Here is a 25,120-nt window from a genome sequence, read left to right on the forward strand (position 1 = left end):
AAAATGGCGTTAGACTTGCGATTCGGATTGAGATTGAACGTTGGAACGAAGCGTGTATTGCGAGAGACAAGGAAAGAGTGAGAGTGAGAGAAAGAAAGAGAGAGAGCGAAAGATATAAAACGAGGAATGAAAGTGACGGGAGAGCGATTGGTTTCGCGAACGTGAGAAGAAAGGTTGATTGGGCGAAGGAAAAGGTGAGTGCGTGAATGGTCGATCGAGAGGAATCGATGGAATTCGAAAGTGGAGGGGGAAGGAGACGCGATTGGTACATTCGAATTTCCCGCGCGAGCAATGGCGAGGCCATTCTTTCTCGCGTGGATACAGCAGAATAAATTTCATTTGTTTATATTATATTTGGAATTTAGATTTGGCGGGGAATATGATTTTCTTCCGATGGATGTGGTGGAGGAGGATTTGCGAGTTTCTTTTCTAGAGATTCTAGGGAATTTTCGAACTGATAGAAAAATTATTTTAAATATTAAGAAAATTAAGATTCGATTTTTCTGAATCTTTCTACGTATATCTTAGCATTTTGAGGATTGAAAATTTCTCTTCTAGGGTTCAATTTTTTTTTTTTTTTAATTTAACTATCAGATTATTTAATATTGTTCTACTATAATCATTATCAAAGTATTTTTCTTCTCTGATTACATTTAAAATACGTTTCAAAAAATTATAATTAAAACACATAATACAATTATTTCTCTTGGACTCGTTTTTCAACATCCAATGTAACGCATGACAGCATTCCAAAAAAATAAAATCGGAGCTTCCATTCTGCTTTCCGTCAGAATTATATCAACCGCGTTATTTTCCATTATAAAACAACTAAAACACGTAACTTTGTCATGAACTCTTTTTCCAACGTTTTACCGTATGATAGAATTCCAAAAAAAAAAAAAAAAAAAGAAAGAAAAAAAGGAGAGAAATAAAAAACCATCATCATCCTCGATCACAAATAAAATATAGAAAAAAGAGACATAAAACTACTGTCAGAATTATTCTCTCTTATTTAAAAATTAAAATATGCTCAAATTTCTTAACTTTTTAACTTTTCTTTGCAATCAACATCCTCGATCAAAACTAAAGATCCGTCCCTTGCATATATATATTTTTTGGTATATTGCATATACCAAAAAAAAAAAAAAAAAAAAAAAAAAAAAAAAAAAAAAAAAAAAAAAAAAAAAAAAAAAAAAAAAAAAAAAAAAAAAGAAAAAAAAAGAAAAAAAAAGGGAAATAAAACTACTCCTTACTCCCAATCGGCGGGAGTGATAACCGAAATTCGTTATTCACACGCGGTTGAATTTACGCGTGGCGCCTGGGGGCGGCTTTCACGCAAGCAAATCAGAGTATTATTCATGTCCCGTTGGCCGGGTGAGCCTTTGACGACGGGACAAGGGGCGGCAAAGCCGGCAATTACTCTTTGTCCGGGGGAAGGTATCGGTAAATAGGTGTCGACGGTGCACCGACACGAGCGGAAACGCCTTCTCCTATCTCTCGCGTATCTCCTGCGTGATCGATGAAACCGGTTTCCACCACGCAATAGCCGCGGATCGATCGCAGGATGGAGAAAGAAAGAGAGAGAGAAAGAGAGAGAGAGAGATCAGTCCACCCTCTTGATAACTCGAGGGGGAAGAAGGAAGGAGAAAGAAGAAGAAGAAGAAGAAGAAAGAAAGAATTACGCGGAAGAGGATAGAGAACAGTTGCTTGGGTGGTGGAAGAAGGAACGATCGTAAGGATCGAGAGATAAGCGGGGGAGGGATACGTTGATCTTTGTTGGTGGAATGGGAGGATAGTTTTTTGCTCCCTCTTGCGCGATCGAGCAGATATTATTAGAGGAATTTTACGAGTCATATGGACACTGGTAATTGCACACGGTATTTCGTATAATTTTTTTTTTTTTTTTTTTTTGTACATTAAAGGCGATGTTTAAGAGGATTCGTTACGTTTCCCTTTTTTAAAATCAAAGGTGGTTTAAAGAAGGCTATGATGAATTCATTTATACAGAGGATTTTACTCGAATTACTGTAATTTCGAGAGTACATTTTGTGCTATAAGTTGGATAGTTTGGAAAGGTTAATAAAAATATTTGTTGCACATAGTGTTTCACAAAATCATTCGACAGTGAGAAAATAATATCGATTATTTGTTTCACAAAATTTAGATCGAGAAATTAAATACTAAATTGAGAATTCTCTACTATACTGTTGTAACAATATTAATTTGATTCGTGACACTTCGAATTTCCTTAAATCAATTTTTCATAGTAACAATATTAATTCGATTCGCAGCATTTAAAATTTTTCCCGAATCCTTTATAATATCGTAACAATATCAACTCGATTAACTCGAAATTTCCTTAAATAGTTAGAAATCTACATTACCGATATGGCGATTAATCATCCATTTATTTATTAATCGTATAAAAGCTTAACAAATCCATGTGCGATTCGCGCGGATCAATTAGGCAGGCATTATATTTCCACCATGCATAAAAGCTCTGATAAGATAGGGGACGTAATCTGATTTAGATCCCCCTCGCGATCGTGAAATTCGGATTGCAAATAATACGTGAAAACTCATGGTTTATAGGATAGAATTCGAGTCACATTCCCTTGCCCTGTTATCGCAGGATCGTTTATTGTCGATCCAGATGTTTCCATATATTGGCGGACTAATGTATATTTATCATATCAGAACCGAATTCGAAAGCAGATTTCTCGAAATCGACTTTACGTGGGCGGGTATAATGTAAAATATAATATAGATGCATCTTGTAAATAGTGAAATATATAGGATAAAGAATAAGGATTATTGTATATGTCATTGAGGTATAATAGATCTGATTATAGATAGAACATCTTTCTTGTCATAATCACATTAGTAATATTTAATTAAAAATATTAGAATAATTGTACTATTAATTATTTTACATGAGATTATGTCAAAGACATGAGATTATGCCAATTACATGAGAATTAGCCAAAGATTACATAGAGATATAGGTATGTACAATTAAATATGAAATTAAAATAATAAAAATTAACTAAAAAATATGATTATTATACTTTTAAATTTACTATTTATAGTATTGTGAATTAAAATAGAAGAAACTTTTTATGGAATGCATTTAAATTCGAAATTCTAAGGATAGATGCCATTCTTCACAATCTTAAATTGAATTTTTAATTTTCAAAAAAAAAAGAAATAATTTTGGCAATTTTTATACAAATTCAAGTTGCTATGGATCAATTACATATTTATAATTATAAAATAAATTTAGAAATATATATAATTTATATATATCACAATTTATTTCAATTTATTAAATTGGTTAAATATATATATATAGTAAATTAAATACATTGATAATTTAATTTGATGTTTATTCTAGAATTTTTTTCATGTCAAAAATTATTTTATATAAATCAATAACATGAGTAATTCCATAAATATAAAAAACAAGAACGTTATAACTAGCATTAATCAAATATTTTTTATCTAGAATATAATTATAAAAAAAAAATAAAAAAAATAAAAAAATTGTAGAATTTATTTTATAAAATTATTATCAGTAAGGAGAGAAATAATGTGTATACCAAATAATAACGATAGTTTTAGAGACATTGAATGTCTCATTCAACAGTAGAGAATAAATCAATGGAGACCATTATTCATAAGGGTGATGCATGAATAGCTCGATAACTCACGAATCAACGCGAAACAACAGGTATAGTTAATTACGGCTTGTTTCATGATTGTCACTAGATACGTGACACTTTGCCATCTTGGTTATCGTGCTTTCAATATTATACTCAGCTAAACCAGTATTATGTAAAGCTTATGGCCTAGACTCTTAGATAACGTCCATACTCCCAATTTGTCGTCCCAATAGACAAGTTTGATTTCATGAATAGGAAGATCTTGATCTTTTATATGTTTGGTAAGATATAATGTGATTCGAAATAATTTAACAAATTTTGGAAACTGTGAAATACATTTTGTAGAAATGCTACTAGAAATTTTTAAATTTATTTTAATTTTTTAAAATTATTATATATTCATTTTTATCAAAAAAAAATTGTATGGAATTGAACAAAATTCGTAAATAAGTGTTATAAACATAAATTTTTGGAAATAGCAAATAAGAATAATTTAAGAAATTTCTTTATGATAAAATTTCTTAAAAATAAATTTTTCTTTTTAAAAATAAATTTAAAAAAAAAAAAACTTTTGAATTCAAATATTATTATTATGCATAAGGAATCAAATAACATTGCATCACATTGCAACAGTTCTTTTCTTTGAAAAAACGCAAGTATTTCATTTAAACTTTTTCTCTTGAAACTTTACATAGCTTGTGAATTATTTAAAATATTAATCTAAGTTTCCATGTAATTCCAATACGAAATAATATAACTATGTTTAACTTTTTCATTATATCAATATTTGAATAAGAATACCAATAAAAAAAAAAATATTATACAAAATTCTTGATTAAAATATATATATTGACTAAAAAAATGAATTATATTAATTTTTTAATTAATGAATTTGCATCATTGTCATAAAATAGAATTCAGAACAAATAATAGAATAATTAAAATCATTCAAAGGATATTCGCGATCATTTGAAAGCTATTCAGGATCATTTCGTGATTATTTTAGTCACTTAATGTCATTCAAATGCACTTTATAGTCGTTTGACAGTCATATCAAAATCAATTAATTGTTAAACGTCCTAGTTTCAACGATCGAAAAATCATAACCTAATCTAACCTAAACTACACCTTTTATAAATTATAATGCATAGAGAAAATTTTAATAAATTTTCTTCTTAAAAAAGAAAAAAATGTTATCAATGATACATTAAAGCATTAAATATTAATCCTTAATTTATAAAAATATATATATATAAAAATACATATAAAAATCAAATATTTCGATATTTTAAAACATCGAATGTATAAATCGAATATAAAAATAAATAATATTATTATATATCATATTACGATATCAAAAAAAAATTCAATTTACAATTAATAATTTTTTATCTTACATGACAAGAGTAGTTCACTGTTTAAAATCTGAATATTCAATATATCACTGCTTCAATATTACACAATCATTCGTTCGTACGAACGTATTACAAAGATTAAGTTATAGATCATGAAAACTGTTTAAAATAAATTTATTAATCACAATCAACTTAATGTGTTTAACGTAGCATCGTCGACCACGAAGAATTTGTATAAAATCCATGAATGTGTATGGTTTCATTGCGATTGACAAAACGACAAAACGACAAAACGACACGATGACACGACAGGAACGGATGCGTTCCTCAAATCGATATTATCGAGTTTCGCAATATCTCAAAACTGATCGATTTCTATCGCATTTTTCTCGATACGACAATCATTTCGCAATGATTAGCCATTGGTCGAAATTTTATCGAAACTCATTTTTTTTTTTTTTTTTTTTATTTTAATATCCACAATGGAATGGTTCTGACTAAAAAATACGAAAAATTATGGCTAGGAAATTTCTTTTTTAAAATAATATACATGGAGATAGATTCAATCACAGCAATTTTCAGGATACTATAACACAAGATGTAAATAATGGATAATTAATATAAAAATAATGTATGCATACATGTACATATATTACAAGAAAATTTAAAAAATCTGATATTTTTGTGTATATATGGAATGTGAGCTATACATAAAACTTATTTTTTTATATAAAATCCTTTTGAGGATCTCAAATTTTTTTCATTTTCTATAATATTTTATTTAATTTTTTTCATATTTTATATAATTTTAGTTGGAAATGTTTTTTACAACAGGATATTTGATTAAACAACAAAAATTGTAATACATTATAAAATAATACTGAAACTTTAAAAAATTTTTTCATATGTAATTCATTTAATAATGTTTCATATTATATTCATGAAATTTCATGTGAAACAGAATTACTCATCCTAATTTTTGTCAGATATTTAAAAACATTTTTCGATATTATCAATAATAATATATTATTATATGCAATAATTATAATAATATATAATAATATATATAATATTATATATATAAAATATATATAATAATTATAATAATATATTATTATATTCAATATCTAAAAGATAAAAAATAATCTAAATTAAGCAAGATCCTTTCTCAGTACATTTAATTTTGTTCATCCAATTAGCTTTTGATATTCAATACATTCTCTTCCTCTTACATTTAAACAATGACTTCAATCTCAATGTCAATGACAAACTTATAATCTGTCAAAAAGAAAAAAAAAATCCATTAACTTAAATTATTCTCTAAAAAAGAAAAAAAGAAGAAAAATAAGAAATACTTGCAACAAAGATCCAAAATCCTTTAAAGGTTGAAAGTTGAAAGGTGAAACGATCCTTATCTTAATTTCTTCATCCGATCTCAATACTTTTGAAAGTCTCTAAAAGATTACTGTTCAGAGGTGGATTGAAGATATCGTAAAATTTTCGGTCGACGTGAGCGTGTCGTTGAACGAGTATCGACGACAAAGGGGAATGTTCTTCTCAGAACGCGGGTGAAACCCATCTTTTATCGGTGGCATTTCGAATTCCGGCCTAGCTCTATTACAAACGGTTCTAACCCGCGGTCGACGACAGTCGATTCCATCTAATTTGAATAATACCTCGGCGAATATTCTATCGGCCAATGACAGACCCATCCCCTTCCATGGAATTTTCATTCGTTCTTCGATCGAGCGTATTAAGTACCGGCAAGAAGCTCAACGGTGTCTTGAAGCATTCTTCATTGTCATGCAATTGGAACTTACTTATCTTGCTTCGTAGCAAGTGTCATTACACAATGGAACCTCGATTACTGAAACGTTAATAGATTTTGAGAATAATGATATTTTAAATATGACTATTATAATTTCAATTAAAATTTTTCGATGTAATATTTATATATATATCATTGTAATTTAATTAATTAGATATTTAATTGATTATGAGAGAAAAAAAATAGTATGGAAAGATATATTTTAGATAGAAAATATATTCGGGTAAGATCGGAAAATTTCGGGCGTGATCGACGAAGTTTCGATTATTGTTGATCCAAAACCAATCAAATTTTAAATCAAGTATCGAATAACACGATGCATCACGATCTCATCTAATATTGTCCGAACTTTTTTAACTCTTTTAACTTTTGAAATTAAAGATTTTGAGAATTAAAGATTTTATTATAAGATTTAATATTTCTAATTAGATTTGTTTCTCTAAGCGTTAATCCATGAAAAATCTTTCACTTTTTTTTTTTTATTAAACAATTTTTTATTATATAATCCTTTTCTAATATTATATTTATTATATATCTATTATTCAAGTAAAGATTAATATTTTTCTGATAAAATTAATTGATATGTACTTTAGTATACATTAATTGTACTATGAAATGGAAATTAATGGAATAAATGCATTCTAGATACATTGTAATAATTCACCATAATGTTTATAGTGGTGTCATATAATATGATTGTTATGATGATGTTATTACAGTAACTCATTATAAATTACAATTAATTTCCCAAAAAAAAATTATAATTTTCAAGAGGAATGAACAAAAAAAATATCTGAAAAATATTCTTTCTATCCATTCATTTTTAAAAATTAATCAATAAATTAATAAATTAATATTTCCTTTATTAATAAATAAATATTATTGTTTTCTATTTGCAAATAAAAAATTTACACGAGAAAAGAACAAAAGATTGAAATTGCTTTTAATAGCTATCAAAAAATACCTATATTGCAACAATGAAAAATTACCTCAGTATCGAATCACAGTTGTCCACAAGCTAATAAACCGAAATTGGCACTCAATTTCAGAGATAAAGGGTGCACTTCCAATAGAGAGTAATTCAATGACATTAAACTATAGTACTCGTCGATAGCTCGGGAATATCCTCGATATTGTTAACCTTATCTTCTTCATCGGTTCGCTATCGTAATGGCGGCCCGATCGAAGCAAATTCAACCGATAGAGGGCAGGCATGGACAATTCATTTACAGAAGTTTCGAAAGAAAAGCGTTAGAATAAAATATTCTATGGTTGATCTTTAAATTGTGGTGTGTTTGTTCTTTTTGGATGGAATTTACTGCGCGAATAATTTCAAGGTTAGATGAATTCTATTTTCTTATTTCTTACAATAAAATGATCATGGAATGAAATATTTTTATTCTGAAGAAATAGAGAAAAATTTCTGATTCTGAAATGAGAAAATTGATTTAAAGCAGATGAATTGATAGGTTAACATGAATAAAGAGAATAAAAAGGATAAATAATGGATAATTTTTAGACATTGATTAGATTGATTTAGATAAGATTGAAAATTGTATTTTCATAGATTTAATTATTCATAGATAGAATGAAAGTGAATACTTTAATATTAGGAAATCAAAATTTGTATATTATATATTGTTCTTATGAAACAAATTTATATAAAGAAATCATATAATTTATATTTTACAAAATATTACAAAAACTATAACATAATAGAAGAAAAATAAAATCTTCAAAAGTTTTAATTTTAATTATTTGTTAAAAAATTAAAGATTTTGGATTTTATATATTTTTGTTAATATCAATCAATCTGTTAAAAATTTTAACAATTTTTTACTTTATTTCTTTCTGCAAATGAATCTGCTTTCATCAATTTAATAGTAGAAATACATTTTTATTTACAAGTTAGTCACTTTTTCGCTTCTTTATCAAAAGAAAAATAACTTGACACTGAATACAAATACTGATCTTGCACAAAAATGGCAATTCTTCTGAGATATAAAATCTTATAATCTTTCCAAATGAAATAGAACATTTTATATAGAGAATTCGCGAAGGAAGAACAAAAGATATGAAATTTTTATAATTTTCGAGTTCTAATGAAATTCCTGTGTTTGATTTTAATTGTGAAAAATTATGTGTAAAAGGAAGAAATCGTAATTGAAAGTTTGAAAACTTAAACATTCAGGAAATTTGCAATGCTATTACGTTCTCAATGAACGTCGGGATTAACTTCATTAGGCACTTATCTTAGAAGGACTTGTTACTTGGTAATTATCAACGTTGCGAAAATAATTTTATTATCAAGAGGGACATGAATTTCAATGTGAAATTAAGGAAGAAGATTTTCATTCCGTTTCTTCTGAAAAATAATTTGCATATCAGGAAAGTGGAAAGTAATTTTCAAGAAATGCTTACTTTCTTGCCACAAAATTAATGCAAATTCATCTGAATTTTAATCTTATACTCAGATTTCTTTAATAATTTAACAGATTGAAATTTTTTTTAAATAAATTGAATATTTCGTGTAAATTGTTAAATTGAAAAGTTTTGATAAAATCTAAATTGAGTTTTCAATATTTTAAATATTTGTTTAAAATAAAGATATTCTGAAATTAATTTAAATAATTTAATAAAAAATATTTTAAAACATGTTAACTTCTATAATTATATTACAAGAAATATTATACATATGTCGATGCATAAATTCTCGTTACACATATATCGATCATAAATTTTTCAACATTTATTAATCTAAAAATTTATCAAATGGTAATTTAATATGGAAAAAAAATATTACACGGAATATTTTATTATTTACACGGAAAATTTTATTATTTTCATATAGTAAATACAATTCAAATATTTCCAAATAATCTATCATTATCTCAAGAATTCATTCTCCTAAATACTTTAAGTTACAACAATTTCTATTACAAAAAATTCTAACAAAAAGTCTTTAATATCCTCGCACCTTACTTAATATGATTACATACATATATATAGATTTATAGAGAGCAAAAATAAATAATATCTTTATCTCTTAGCAAGCAATCATTAATAATATTTTTTAATCTTAAAATAATAGATAATATTAATCAAAACCAATATCATATCATAATATCATAATAATACTTGATGAATTTTTATAAAAATTAAAAAATAATACTCTTATATCCACAATAGAAATCATTTTATTCAAATACAAACATCTATATTTAAAAATTTTAAAAAAATATAACGAAACGGAATCATATTGGAAAAAACAAGGAACGTATCACACCATAAAATCGGTTTTGTATCCAATAACCATCGACTTTTCGCAAAAAAAAAAAAAAAAAAAGAAGAAATTCCCGAAGAGAAGAGAGTCGACGGATAAGCCCGCGCGATATTTCGCAGCTGGCTTAAATGAAAACCTTAGTGGTTGGAAGCGGGTAACCAAGTCGAAACCTGGCTTCCATCGAAATAAAATTAATCGAGGACTTACGAGTATGTTTCTCGCCGTAACTCCACCCCGATTTGGCATTTCCGTCCAACAACCGATGCAATTTCCAAAGAGATCGAATTTTCCCGCGCAAGTGTTCACCCCCCACTCCACGCGAGAATTAATAACACGTCACGTGACACATTGTCGATCGCATTGTGCCATCCGTGAACAAAGAGATAGGGAAAATACAATATCGGATAACCAATTGTTTCATTTCCAGACCATTGATCCTATAAAGTTAGGTTAGAATGAAGTATATCATAAATTGCATCTAAAACTATTTTTTTTTTTCGAAATGATGTTAAGGAAAAAAAATTAGGTTAGGTTAGTAATTTAAAGTTTGGTGAATGAAGATTGGATTCATGGAAATTTGAAAACTATAGCAGAATTAAAATTTCAAAATTATCTCTTCAAGTTAAAAAGAAAAAAAATTAGGTTAGATCAAAGTTAGATTAAATTAATAAATTAAAATTTGATAAATCAATATTGGAAATTCAATTCATGGAAATTCAAATACGATGATAGAATTAAAATTTTAAAACTATCTCTTCAAAATCATTAAATAAAATATTTCAACACTAAGAAAGAAAAATTAGGTTAAGCTAATTAAATTAAATTAACAAATTAGATTTTTAATAAATCAAAATTAGAAAATTCAAAGAACATAATAATATTAGGATTTTAAAATTAATGATATTGTTAAATAATATTTCAATATTAAGAAAGAGAAATTAATTTAGGTTAGGTTTCAACAAATCAAGAGATCAAATCACAAAAATTCAAAAATTATGACAAAATTAAAATTCCAAAAACTGTCTGTTCAAAATCATTCAACCCATTGAAAGGACACGATACTTCACGCCAAGAAAGATTAGGATGAATTGAGAACAAAAGAAAAGGTCGATCCCCTGAGAATTTAAATCTCACCTCTTAACCTCGCGGAACGCGGAAGCCACTTCGAGAGGTTTCTTACTTTCGAGCCTCTTCGCCTCCACCACTTGGAAAAATAATTTCAGAGAAATGAAACCGAGGAAATTGCTTTGATTAAAATATCGAGAATCTCGTAGACGTTGGAGATTAGGCTACGGTCAAGGTCCAGGATATTGTGTCATAAATTGAACGGAATGGAAACTTGGCTATTCCGAGTTTAATTTTCATCGTTTGGATATAAGAAGGAAAAGTGGGATTACGCCTTCGACCGACATTGTTTTGCTCTGTAATCACATTTTTATGTCGATACGGAATATTGTTCAGGAAGGAAATTTATTGATGATTTATTTTGTCCTTGGATTTATTAATCAAGGAAGGGATAAGTGTAGAAACTGTAGGAAAAGTTTTAGAGGAAAACTTGTCAGTTTCGAGAAAGACTTTTTGATAGATTAATGATGGAATGGTATTATGATGGATTAAGAGATTATGGGTAATGAAAATTCAACGTCGAATTTATCAAATTTATTAATATTTTGATCTAAATGTTAATATTATGTATTCATATAATTTTTAATGCAATTAAATGCAAAAAAATTAAATATCACATATATAATAAATAAAAAGAATTTGATTTTAACAAATTTTAACTCGTACTAATGTTAATTAAATAGTAATATAAAAATATTAAATTTCTTCATCTATTCATATATCATAAATTTATCAATTTTCCTCAAAATTTTAAGCATTTGTTATTATTTTAATACACTAACCAAATGATATATTCCAAGAATTTGTGAACTTGGCTAAAAGTGAGGTTAGACTCTTATAACCTAAATCTATTAATATAACTAAAATAAAGTTTCTATTAATATTTATACCATAAATATTTTATTAATAATAATATAAAAATTATTACAATATATTATTAACTGCCAATATACATATAAAGAAAATTAAAATAACACAAATCCAAGAATGAATTAATCACCACTGCCTAACTTCACACGTTTCTCACGAAGCTAAATAACGGAACAATTTAATCACGGGTGAGAACAGTGTCTTTCCGAGGCACGACGTGCCGCGAACTAATTTTTCACCATGCCAAGAGAGAGAAAGATAGAGAGTGTCTACCTTGGTAAATTGATAGCTTCCACGTTTCCAGTCCACGCGATTCTCTCTACGCGATCATTAAGATACACGAAGAAGCGTGACGTTCCAAAAAAGAAAAGAAAAGAAAAGAAAAAAAGAAAAAGAGAGAAAAAAATAGAAGAAAATATTCTCTTTTTTCACGTTGAGTGACGTTTCGTGGTTCTACCCAGCTGACCCAGCTTGCATTTCCAATTCTCCAAGATCTGGCAACACGCCTAACGACGCGACCGCTTAATGACCAGAGAGTTTTTAGCGTACTCCCTCTCTCCCACATGCTCGAGAAGGAGGGCGAATACAGAGTAAGAAGGCGGTTGGTACGACCGGAAGTGGTATGGGTGAAATTTAATCTACCGTCAACTCGAGAGTCCAACGAATCGCAAATCGAATTTTCCTCGTTGACCTTAAGCCTTAGGGCCTGACCCGGAGATTCTTGAGGACAGTTTGCCGAGTTCCTGTGAAAATCTCGAATAATCTTAAATCTATCTTATCTTTCTTCGAAGATATTTATCGTATTTATGAAATTATCGATTTTTTGAGAAAAAAATTTTTTTTTTTTGATATTTTTAGAGAGAATTAGGAATTTATGGGGGGAATTATGGGGAAAAATATTAGATTTTTTTTTTCTAAAAGAAATTTGTGCAGGAATTTGTAATGATAAAAATTCTTTCTTTTTTTTTAAAGATTCCTTTTCAATGAAATGGTCTTGTATAAAAATATCAATGAACACGAAGAAACCAAAAAATTTCTTTCCTTATCTATCAATGTTAGAGAATTCGCGAGAAAGAAAACCTCAGCTGGCTTGAAGATAATGAAAGGAGTACGAATGGCTGAAAAGTATAAAAGTAGAGACAGAGTCTGAGAGAACATGGACACGCTCCAGGAAGTATGAGAATTCCGGGGTGGAAGGAGGCGAGAAAGTGGGTGGATGAGAATTTTCGTTAAAGAATGAACGAACGAAAAAAGAGAGAGAGAGAGAGAGAGAAAGGAGAAAAAATTGTGGAGAGATAGAAATGCACGAACTTGTCTCTTTGCTCCTGTATATGTGTATATGTGTGCGTGAATGATATAAATTCTTAGAAGCACATCTGAGAAGCGGTTACGTGATCGTGTGATATAAATGCAAGAATGGAGGAAAATGAGAGTGGAAAAGAATCGCTCAGAAAAATGTTCGTCCTTCGTGAACCGGAAGTGATAGGTGTAAAGGGATAGAACAAATCGTTAAAAGAAAATTAATTTGGTTTTATTTAAAATTGATCAGAATCAAATTTATCATATTTGAGAAATTATTTATCTGATTTTTTTTTTTTGAATTACAGATTTATAATATTTATTTGAATATAATATAAATAGATGATTATAATTAATATCTCAATAAATTCAAAAAATCAATAATGAAATTTCAATTCATTATTTTCACTTCTATTATTATATTTTAAATTTATAAAATTGAAATTAATCAAAACTTATATAAATTTATTTTAAAAAATAATAAACCCTTTTTTCATTCTAAAGAAACGCAATTTTTAAATTATTTATATTTATATTTTTATTTTCAAAAATAAATAACGACACATCAATTTAATATCAATTTTCGAAATTCTGCAAAGAACGTAACAAAAATAGTCAGATCGTCGATAACGAGTATAAAACCTGACTTTTAAGAGGTCAAAAAGTGTTAAAATTCGCTTTTTCTAAAGCACATGTTCACGTTTGACATAAAAAACAAAAAAATTTCAATTTCCGATTCGTTTCGCATTCCTCATGAATAATTTATGAAAGGAAATTGTTCGATAGTTCCTCTAGGAAATTCGAAAAATATTCTTACCGCAATTCGTATTCGTAAAAAGTCGCCATATCTTCGAATCCTAAAAATTTTTCTGAGCAAGAAAATGTGTATGTACGTGAATATATACATATGCACATGTGAACATATTGATGAGAGATTTTCAATATATGTTGTAGTCTACATATACGTATAGGTTGATGAAAAAAAGACATAATTATCTGATGTTATAGTATAGTAGCATGTGGCTTATTTTCATTAGCCTAATACAAATTTTTTAATACAAATATACGAATTTTTTTATACAAGTATCGAAATATTTACATAGTATATTATGTTAATATATTCATATTCTGTTCTATGTGATTATTAATGAATATTTAAGTACATTTACAAGTAATTTGCAATGTAAATATGATTTTCTAGATCGCAGGTAATAACAAACAAATGAATTAATGAAGCTTATTCAAGAAATCGTCTATTTTGTTTTTGATTTGATAATATGCATATGATAATGAATACAATGACGTGTAACAAGTGTCACGTGAAAAGTAATAAAATTACTAAAAAAAAATATAGTCATATTATTATCACTTGCAAGAAAATCTTAATAATCCTTTTTAATTTTACAAATTATTTTTATCAATTTCTTTAAATATCCATTATATTCCAATAATTACATAATGAAATAAAACAAATAACAAATATAAATTAAATTCGAATATTTCGATACACCTGTACCCATATATATAACAATTTCAAATACCAATCGTGATATACATTTCAATGCATATAGGAAAATCATCATCTCTAGTGTGAATGTCATGAGAATAGATAGAGCAGTGTGTCGAAAGTGTGCTAGAGAGAGAGAGAGAAAGAGAGAGAGGCTAGAAAGGGAAGAAAGGTAAAGGAGTAAGAAAGAACGAAGAGAAGGAGATAAGGGAGGAGAATATAGGGAGAATATAAAAAAAAAAAAGAGAGAAAGGAGAAAGGCTCCGGCGGGGGCCGCTCGTCCATGAACCGAGGACACTGATCACATCCTCCTTGGACTGATCGGCTCTTTTTCTCGCTTCCTGATCCGTAGGTACGTCTTCACGATAGTGAGCTACCTGATCGGCGTCTTCATATTCGCGACGATCGTCGGTCAAGTTGGAAACGTGATTACCAACCGGAACGCGAATCGGCTGGAATTCGAGAGACTGTTGGACGGTGCAAAGACATATATGAGACATCATAAAGTACCGGGCGGGATGAAGAGGAGGGTGCTGAGGTGGTACGACTACAGCTGGTCCAGGGGTAGGATACAGGGTGGAGGTGACATCAACACCGCTCTCGGATTGTTACCTGACAAATTGAAGACCGAATTGGCGCTGCATGTGAATCTGTCCGTATTGAAAAAAGTCACCATATTTCAGGTGAGGTCTTGCCGAATTTCATTTCAAATAAGTGTAATATTTTGTTTGGATGGTGAGTGAATTATGTACACGTTGTGCTTGTTATTTATTGTTTGTCGGTTGTTAATCTGTATAGGATAATTGTTCTAAGACATTTCTCTTTCTCTTATTACATTAAGAAGGTACTATTGGTTCTAATATTTTCATATTCTTGGCTTCACGTTGTAGAAGATATTATTGATTTAAATTTATAATTAAAAAATAATTTAATTTAAATATTATAGAAAAGATAATTCATTTCGTGACTTTTAACAGTTAAAAAAATTCTAATTATTTTCTTTGTAATGTCATTTATTTTGAAATATTCTGTGATATTATAAGCAAAACACTGCCAATTTATATTACCATAAGATTTATTCGATGGATCGATGACTTGAATAAATAATTCTTCAGCCGGACAAGGTTTTGTAGTAGTATGGCTTTCAATTTCAAGGAAAGCATTTTTAATCAAAACGTTGAACTATAGTGGGAAAAGGAATGCGATGATTGCTTGAATTATTAGTAAATTCCCTCATTTCTCTTAGAAATAGTAGAAATAATCCTATATAAAGGGGGATTCCAACGTGACTATCGATTTCTATTCAATATTTAGCTTTTGTTTCTGTTATTTAAATTGTTAAAAATTGTTTAAAAGGAAAGTATAAATTACCAAAATATAATTAATTATCGAATATATTCTTTAAAGCTTATTATAAGATATGAAATTTGAAAATCCTTAAAATTGTTAGACCTTTTAATTATCAACATTGGAGATTATTTTCATCCCTTATGAACACCCTTATGAAGTTTCTCAAGCTGATAATATAAATTATAAACGCTTAAATTATAAGGTTAATAATTATAGAAGAATATTCTATATGCAAAATATAGCTAGATTTAATTTTTTCAATGATAAAAAGAATCAATGAATGGTTCATAAAGTACCAAAAACTTGTTTTTTAATGTAATTGAAGAAACTGTTTTTATTTTACAGTTTTAAAAGATTTATTTATTATTGAGATTATATTGTTAAGGGTTCAATCTTGTTATGCTTGTTTACCATACAAGTTAACAATAGGTCAATTGAACCATTGTTTGAACCTAATATAATACATAGGAAGTAAGGCTTGTTTGTTTAACACGAAACATTAACTAACCTATATTTAGTTAGGAAAAATATTTCAAGAAGATATACCCCTTGTGTTAAGTTAAATTGTTTCAGAGACCGATTTTATCGTTATCATTTTATCAACATTATCATCAAATTTAATTCAAATTTTTAATCTTGAATATAATTTTAATTTTTATTATATAGATTTTGAAATAAATATTTTTGTTTCTTCGAGAAAAATAAAATAAAATTATCGAGATATTTATATGAAATTTAATAAATGAATCAAGAGAATGAAGAATTATAAATATTTATAACGAAATAATTGGTTTAAATTTATATCGATATTTCGCGATAAATATTAGTAACAATAATTTCATGGATATATGCTTGATTCGAGTAGCCATTCGATCTCAACATCAACTATAAGCAATTTGGAAGCTAGACCCATTAGAAGATCAGTTGCCCTCGAGTCGTGTCGGGTCGTATGAGAATTCATGCTTGAACATACCGAATTGAACTGGAATTGCCATTAAACGTGATCGATAAGGTCTTTACGTATTTCATCGTCGATTTTATCCGAATCGAAATGACATTCCAACGATAAATATGTTAAATTATTGAATTAGTTACTCTAATTACAATTGCAATTATAATATATATTAAATATTATCGCTAATATTATCGAAACAACATTTATATTAATTTAACAAAAATATGCATTATTGAATGAAAAGTTAATGAATAACTTATATAAACTTACACAGTTCAAGAATTTTTTTATATATTTAAAGTTTCGAATCGATGAAATCATTAATGTGTATGATATTTTAATCTAACCTATTAGATGCAATGTCATCTTCATCATTTCTTGAAATTATTTCCGTCAAACGAGTATCTATATTTTTTTATACACAGAAAATAAACGAAAAAAAATACACAACTTTCGATCAATTAATCGAATGAATTAACCTCAAATTGTTGAAAATTAAATTACAATGTACAAAAAGTATATTCCAGCTTGTAATTTGAAATAATATTAAAATCCCGAAAACTATCGAAGTCATCCGATATCACCCGATCCCGCCCGATTCTATCCGATTTTGCCCGAATTTTTCCGTACTGACTCGAAGTTTGGATTTTCAAATCTCAAGCAAAATTGCACACTCTTGATACACTATTTATTAGTGCAATATATTTAAAAATTACTTATATATGCAGTATATAATAGAATTTATTGATTATAATTTTTTCTTCACTTTCTGAATATTGAATATTATATGAATATTATATTTATATTCATATAATATAATAATTTATCATTACTTAAATTTTTATACATCATTGCTTCTCAGACACTTTTTTTCATATACTTGAATAGATAGATAATATGTATAAATTAAGCTATATGTTATATATCTTTCCTATCGATTATTGTCAATATGGTGGTGATAATAGAGAGAGGCAAAGAAAAGAAAGACATTGAAATAAGAACAAAAAGATATGAGATACCATTCTCTCCAGTTGAAATATCTTCTTATTTTATCCTCGTCTTTCTATGAACCAGCTATATGGCGAAAGGGCGCTGATGATATCTTCAACAAAAAGGCATCAAAGTCTTTTTTATTGGATTTTTAAACCGTATCAAATGATTTTCTGATAAATTTCATTTATAAAAGAAAATAATCGTTTTTAATATTTTTAATACTTTTTTAATATTATATTCTTTTTGAATCACATTCAAATTAAGAAAAATAATTATGCAGTATAAATTCTGAATCATATCAAAGTTCTTAATCTTCATAATATTATCCATTAAAAATGAAGAGAAATATTTCTGCTCTCCGTTTTACAGTCGTTCTCGTATTAAAAATATAAAAATACAAAAGTTAATGGATGGTTTATTTCGTCAGAAATACAAACCATACTTTTGATATAAATGATTTAAAAAAATACATACATAAAAATGTAGCTCGACTACACGTTCAAAAAAGAGAGAGAAGAAATTCTATTTTTTCGAGGACAAATTTATCTTTTTCTTTTTTTCTTTTTTATGATGTACACTCACTCCATCTACGAGTTATCTATTATATTTAATATTTAATACAACAATATATAAATCTCTCTTTTTTTTCATTCCATTTATCCATGGAATATTTTTTTGGAGAATCGATAAAAAATCAAAAAATTAGCATACAAAAATTTCGATTAAGATTTATTTCTATAAAAAAAACAATTTGTGCGAGACAGCTCCTTCTTTGTCGCGCCACCATTTCTCTCCATATCTCCGTCTCGCTTCGACTAACGCAAATCTCGTAACTCGTAAATCAACATTTCTATACAAAAAGTATATCGATTTTCGTATTTATTCCGATCTCGAAAATATTCTTACGAATATATTAATATCGATATATTATAATTTTCACTTATTAGATAAATTGAAAATTTACAGGTAGATGAAGAAACGTGTTTATGTTACGTATAATCATGAAAGAAACATTCGAGAATTATAGCACCTAGTCTGAAGAAACGATGTACCCTCGTAAAAAAAGGGGAGGGGGGGAATGGGTGGGTACTTTTAATCCATCGTTTCTGAGAACGTCGCGATAAAAACCGACGATGCTCGGGGAAAATTGAGTGTTTTTTTGTTTTCTGAGAAATTGAAATGCAAAATGTCTATTGTTAGATGAATTTTAAAGTTATTCATTTATCGATTATAATTCTTTAATCTTTGATCGAATGATCGATGGTTAACTTGATTTATAATTGAAGTTAAAATTCAACAGGATGGTCATTTTAAATCTTGGATGCAATTATTCTTCAAGAGACAATTTTTCATAGAGGATTATGGATATTTTTAATTTTCGAAGAAAATTGTAAAAATATTTTTGAATGAATTATGACGAAAAGAATTAAGAATAATCGTATATAATATTTATTCTTTAATAATACAGGGAATACACACAACTCCCACACGTATTTAACAAGAAAACAAAAATACCATTAATAGTACAACGCATTGCTTGTATAATTAATATTTATAATGTATACAATAATATCAAGAGTAAACGTACACGTGCAAAGTTATAATATTTATAATCAAACAAATGGAAACAATAATGAGTTTGTTTAGAAAGAAAAAAGAAAATTAAAACACAAAGGATAAAATTTCAAATTTCAAAATTTTTTCTTCAATCTCTGATTAACAATTTTAAAAAATATTCTCAATTTGTTGAATCCTTTGATAATGACTTTATAAAAAAAAAAAAAAAAACTCTATAAAAATTTTCCATCATAAATTCCATAAATTGTACAATTTGTTAAAATATCCAACATCACTGCTTTCTTAATTGAGAATTTAAGAATCGAAGAAGTGTAGAATTTAAAGGAGAGAGAGAGATTAGAAGATAAGATAATAATTGTTCACGAAGAACAAAGCTACATTTCCCTTCGTCAATGCGGTAATAAAAGTTTCTTAAGGTAACGAGGGAACAAGAGTTCGCACTTGTACCCTCTTTTTATGGGTCATAATATAGCCGAAGATACAACCGCTTCTGTTCGGTTGTACGTGTAAGCAAGGTTTGCAAGTATAATGCGTTCCGTACTCGAAAGCACGGGCGAAAGAAAAATGTAACGAGATCCGAAAAAGAGAAGTTCTTATCTCGTAAATTGTCTCTTGCCTTTCGTCACTTTTATCGTTGCGTTTTATCGCTCGGTTCTTTAATGAGATAGTTTTAATCAAAAAGAAAATATTTATGTTTACGCTTCAATGAGATTAATTTTCGTTCTTATCCTTGTTCGCTTAAAATTGATTTTCGTTCTTGATTTTATTTAACTCGAATAAAGAATATAGAAATTTTCGATCTAATTTTTTTCGCATATTTATATTTTTATATTTTATTTTTATGTTTGGAATATTTTAAAATACGTGTAGGATACTTATTAGATCGATTGTACGTAAAAACAAAAATTAACACGCAAAGATGTTGAATAATAAAAAAAAAATTAATTGGACGCCTGTATATAGGCAATCTGGCCGTCCAATCAGCTGAGCTGGATTGGTTGCCTGCGTACAGGCGGCTCCAATTTAATTTTTAGCTACCATTCGATTTAATAAGCTATTATTCGTTGAATCAACTTTGTTTTAGAAAAAGTGATGAATTTTTATTGTATTAAATATTTTTTAGAGAAATTTTTTCTCTTAATATTAATGGAATAATACGTTGGAAATATAAAAAAAAATAAGAAAGGAAAGCATCAAAGTTTTAATGTTTATTTGAAACAAGAAATAAAACATATTTTCAGAGGATGCAACAAAAGGGAAACTTTATTATAACGTTTTAACTTTCGAAAACATATCTCGCGAGAAAAAAGAAGAACGTTAATTTTATCAGTTCGATTTATCATGGGGTGAAAATTTAAAGGTGAATGAAGAAATTTTAGTATTCGCTTCTAAAGTTACGAACTTGTAAAAACTTCTTTAAATCAAAGGCATCTGGAATGAAAAGTTATACGAGCATAAAAAGAACTTAGAGGATTAATAAAAACTTTTCACTTTTTCGACGTATCTATATAAACAAATCAAAAAATGAACTTAAAAAAAAAAAAAATGCGATATTATAAGATTCTTTAAATTAATTGTCGAAAAGTTTCTAAGTTGATTGTACAGAGATACAAATGAATAAAAAACTCTTAAAAATTGAAAAAAATTGAATTTTTTTATTTTCTAATAAAAACAATGACAAGGAAATGAAAATAAAAATAAACTCGAGATTTCTAAAATAAATAAATGAAGTATCGTAGAAAAAAAAAAAATATTTTAAAATTTCTCATCAAAATAAGTAATGATGGAAACTAATTATCCTATGTAACTCGTTTGTTAACTGGGATTATAATTTATAGCTCATATAGATAACACGATTGGCCATCAATTTTAATCAAAACGTGTTACTTCGCTGCATTCCTGAACTCCAATTAATGTCTGATCCAGATATTCGAGATCGAATATTAGAGAGCAATTATTCAAACCCATCAAGTGATTCGAGTGATATTCACGTGATGTCTGCGGATGTCTCTATGAAAATGCTCGAGAATCGTTTCCGGAAACGATGAAAAATGCAATGCAATGTTCGAAATACGTTAGCAATAGGATGATAAACTATAAAAATATCCTATCAAATAACCCTAAAATTTACTATTTATTATACTGTTGGTACAACAAATTTGAATCCCTCCAAAATTTTGTATCATTTTAAATTGCACGATACTAGAAAACAGTACTCGATTTTTTAAATTTCGGTTTTTAAATCATTCAAAAAAAAAAAAACGTGATAACAATTTTGACATCCATAAGAAAATTTAAATTTCTTAAAAAAAATTCATCGTTTCCTTAAATCTTAATATTAAAATTATTATATATTATGAAAAATTGTTACTCTTTTGTTACATTTAATAATTTTATTATCGTAATATTGTATATAATTTTATTTTTAATTTATTTCGATTGTCGTGAAACAATTATTCGAACAATATATAATATAATCTCGTAAAATGGAATATTACTTGAGAATAATAATTATAATAAAAAAAAAAAGAATAAAAACCTATCAGCCACTTGATGATTATAATTTCTTTCAAGTAAATACAAATCCATTCAATATATTCTCTCTACAATTATTCAAAATTATATCATTTTTATTCGCTCGTAATAAATAATTATTAAGATCAAAACGAAAAGAGTAATCGAAAATTATGAAAGGCAGGGATTAACAAGGAAGAAGATATGTTGTATAAATTCGAGGTGAAAGAAAAAAGGAAATCAAAGTAGAAGTAGTATGATTGTCGAGCTGTGACTCAAAAACAACAAACTTGCCTCGCTGTGAAATCGATTTAACGTGAAATCTATTCAGCCTTGGGCAACGACAGATCACGAATTCAATCGTCTCGTGCCAGCCACTGATGCAATTAACGTCTCACGTACAGGCAGATACATCTGCCCTTTGATTTCACTTCTCATCTCGCTTACATTGTACGTCAAACATACGAATACAATCGTCTCGTTTCCCTTTCGAGTGATGATTTTCTAATTTTTTTTTTTTTTCGATTTCCCCAAATTTTCGAAAATAATTCTTGATGAAAAAAAAAATTTCCTCCTCGCGATTTTACAATTTTTCATTATTTATTTTTTTATCGGATTTTCGAGAGTATTTCTTCGAGCGTATAACGTGATAAAACTTGGATTGGAAACAGGATGCAGGAATTTTCTCCCGATAGTGGACAACTCTTTCTTTGAAACTTGGAAGAGAAAGATGGGAAAATAAAAGGAAAAGATCGAGAGGAATAAGTTGTGGATTCGAGTGTATATGGATTCTGAAACTTCGCCATATTGGAGGAAGAAAAAAATATGTGGAAGAAAAGAAAAAAAAAAAAGTGGAAATATTTGATCTTTCGATTTATATATTTGATTATCAGTGTATAATAATTTACTATTCGTTATTTATAATGAATAATTTGAAAATAAAAATTCAAACATAATCGTATATTTGTATTAAATGTAAAAATAAAATATATATATTTCCTAATTTATCAAAAGAATTAATTTAAAATTCGTGGAAATTATTTCTTAAAAAAAAATTAAACTAAGAAACGAGATTGATTAGTGATTAACCAAAGCATTAATATCTGTCCAAGATATATAAATCGGTAAGTAATCTTTCGAATAGTCGAGAGAACGAAAGCAGAGCTTTCCATCTTGCAGGGAAAGGAATTAGAATTTCAAAAGAGATGCATCGGAATTAAGGAGATACGGGACTTTGACAAAAGTCTGTTTTAATACGAGCCGAATCAAATATCGCGAGGAATCTGATTATTCGGGGATTATCCTAATTAACCGAGATATCTGGTTGAAAAATTTTATACAGATTAAATTTTTTTTAAGGATTATATTGCGCAATTGAAATTAGTGAATATTGTTAACAGTTTGTGCAAAATTTTAACTGGATTAATTCATTTGGGTGAATAAAAAATATTAAGTTCCATTTGAAAAATTGAAAAGAAAAATTGATACGTTTTATTAATTTTCGATATTTAAAAAAAAAAAGTTTCTGGGATAAAAAGTACACGAAAGAGAAATTCTTGCCTAAGAGAACGCAATCAACGTGTTATTTAGTGAGGGATAATGAGAAACAATGAGTGTAACACTTTATCGAGAAATAAGATTTCAGCGAAGGGTAAAATTAATCCAAGCCTTCCAGTGTTTCTAATCTGCACTATCGTGGAGAAGATACTTTAAAGCGATCTCTTAAATGGAACGAAGACGATTAAATGATAGACGTAATCTTGGATGGATATATTCTTGGGTGAGAGGAGAAGAATTTTTAATAGATTAATAAAATATCAAATTAAATTTATTTTATTATTAATATTTCATTATTATTATTATTATTATTTTACTATTAATATTCCGTAGAGGAAAGATGTTTTTGCTCGTTCTAGTTGTAAACTCGACATAAAATTGCGCAACTATTTCGAGTGAATAAGAATGAGGTTGGTACGTGCGTGGGAAATATCAAATTTTACGGTGTAATTGTACGGTGTTACGTTCTTTGTGAAATTAAAATTCAACAATTCAGCAATTATTATCAAAAATATGATAATTATTTCAAAAATATTTTTATATTAACACGGATAATAATGTTAAATTTAAATGGATTAAAAATATAGCGGAGACTCGAGGCTCTACTGTAATACTAGATATAATTCATTGCTTAAACCGCGATTACTCGATTTCACCCGAAACTTCCCGATGTTAGCCGAACATTATCGTACGAATAATTTTGATTTAATTAATGAAAAATATAACTGTTTTATTAATTATTCGACGAATAATTAAAAAATTTAAATTGGAAATTGTTGAAAAAGTAATAATAATACGTATATTACTTTCATACGTGAATAATCAAATCTCAAATAAATAATAAAAAGTTAATTTCGTTACTTCGAAATTTCCTCAAATTCCAATACAACTAGAATCAAACGAGCGACTATAAAAGGTTTAAAAAAAAAATATTCGATGAGATAAAACTTTCGAAAATTTCTAAAAAAAAAAAAAGTGTCACAAATTGCGAAACTCGCAGATAAAAGATAGAGATCGTGAAACTTTTCGCCTGTGATAATCCATTATGGTCCACGACAAAGGGAGCAAAGACTTTTTGTTCGGTAATCCCACAGAGGATCGAGCAACGTTCCGTTGGAAAAAAATTTGTTCTCCGAATGGAACGAAACGCGATATTCGCTGGCTTATATCGTTACGTTATCAGATTTCGTGGGGAGGGGGGAAAAAATAGCCGTTCGAGCGTGGTAAATCGAGTAACCGAACGT

At 27.9% G+C, this 25,120-nt stretch overlaps 1 protein-coding gene and 2 long non-coding RNA genes across 4 annotated transcripts in view; 1 reads left to right on the top strand and 2 right to left on the bottom strand.

Moving 5' to 3' along the window:
- Positions 1–5,630, bottom strand: part of LOC116184933 — a 12,475-nt gene extending 6,845 nt beyond the window's left edge. Inside the window, exon 1 of the long non-coding RNA XR_004149598.1 lies at positions 5,038–5,630. This is a non-coding gene — a long non-coding RNA (uncharacterized LOC116184933). The remainder of the gene's footprint in view (positions 1–5,037) is intronic.
- The window catches only part of LOC102674556, a 51,700-nt gene that overhangs the window by 15,524 nt on the left and 11,056 nt on the right, over positions 1–25,120 (top strand). Inside the window, exon 5 of the mRNA XM_031508138.1 lies at positions 15,282–15,612. Coding sequence (XP_031363998.1) covers positions 15,282–15,612 — 331 coding nt within the window. The remainder of the gene's footprint in view (positions 1–15,281; positions 15,613–25,120) is intronic.
- On the bottom strand, positions 6,484–17,940 carry LOC116184932. Of its 2 annotated transcripts, none has more exons than XR_004149597.1 (2): positions 17,582–17,940; positions 6,484–6,884 (listed from the first exon to the last, which is right to left on the bottom strand). It is a non-coding gene; the product is annotated as an uncharacterized LOC116184932 (long non-coding RNA). The 2 variants fall into 2 exon arrangements; XR_004149596.1 differs by lacking the exon at positions 17,582–17,940 and adding an exon at positions 7,835–8,286.

This window comes from Apis dorsata, unplaced genomic scaffold (assembly GCF_000469605.1).
Source record: "Apis dorsata unplaced genomic scaffold, Apis dorsata 1.3 scaffold_74, whole genome shotgun sequence".
NCBI lineage: Eukaryota > Metazoa > Arthropoda > Insecta > Hymenoptera > Apidae > Apis > Apis dorsata.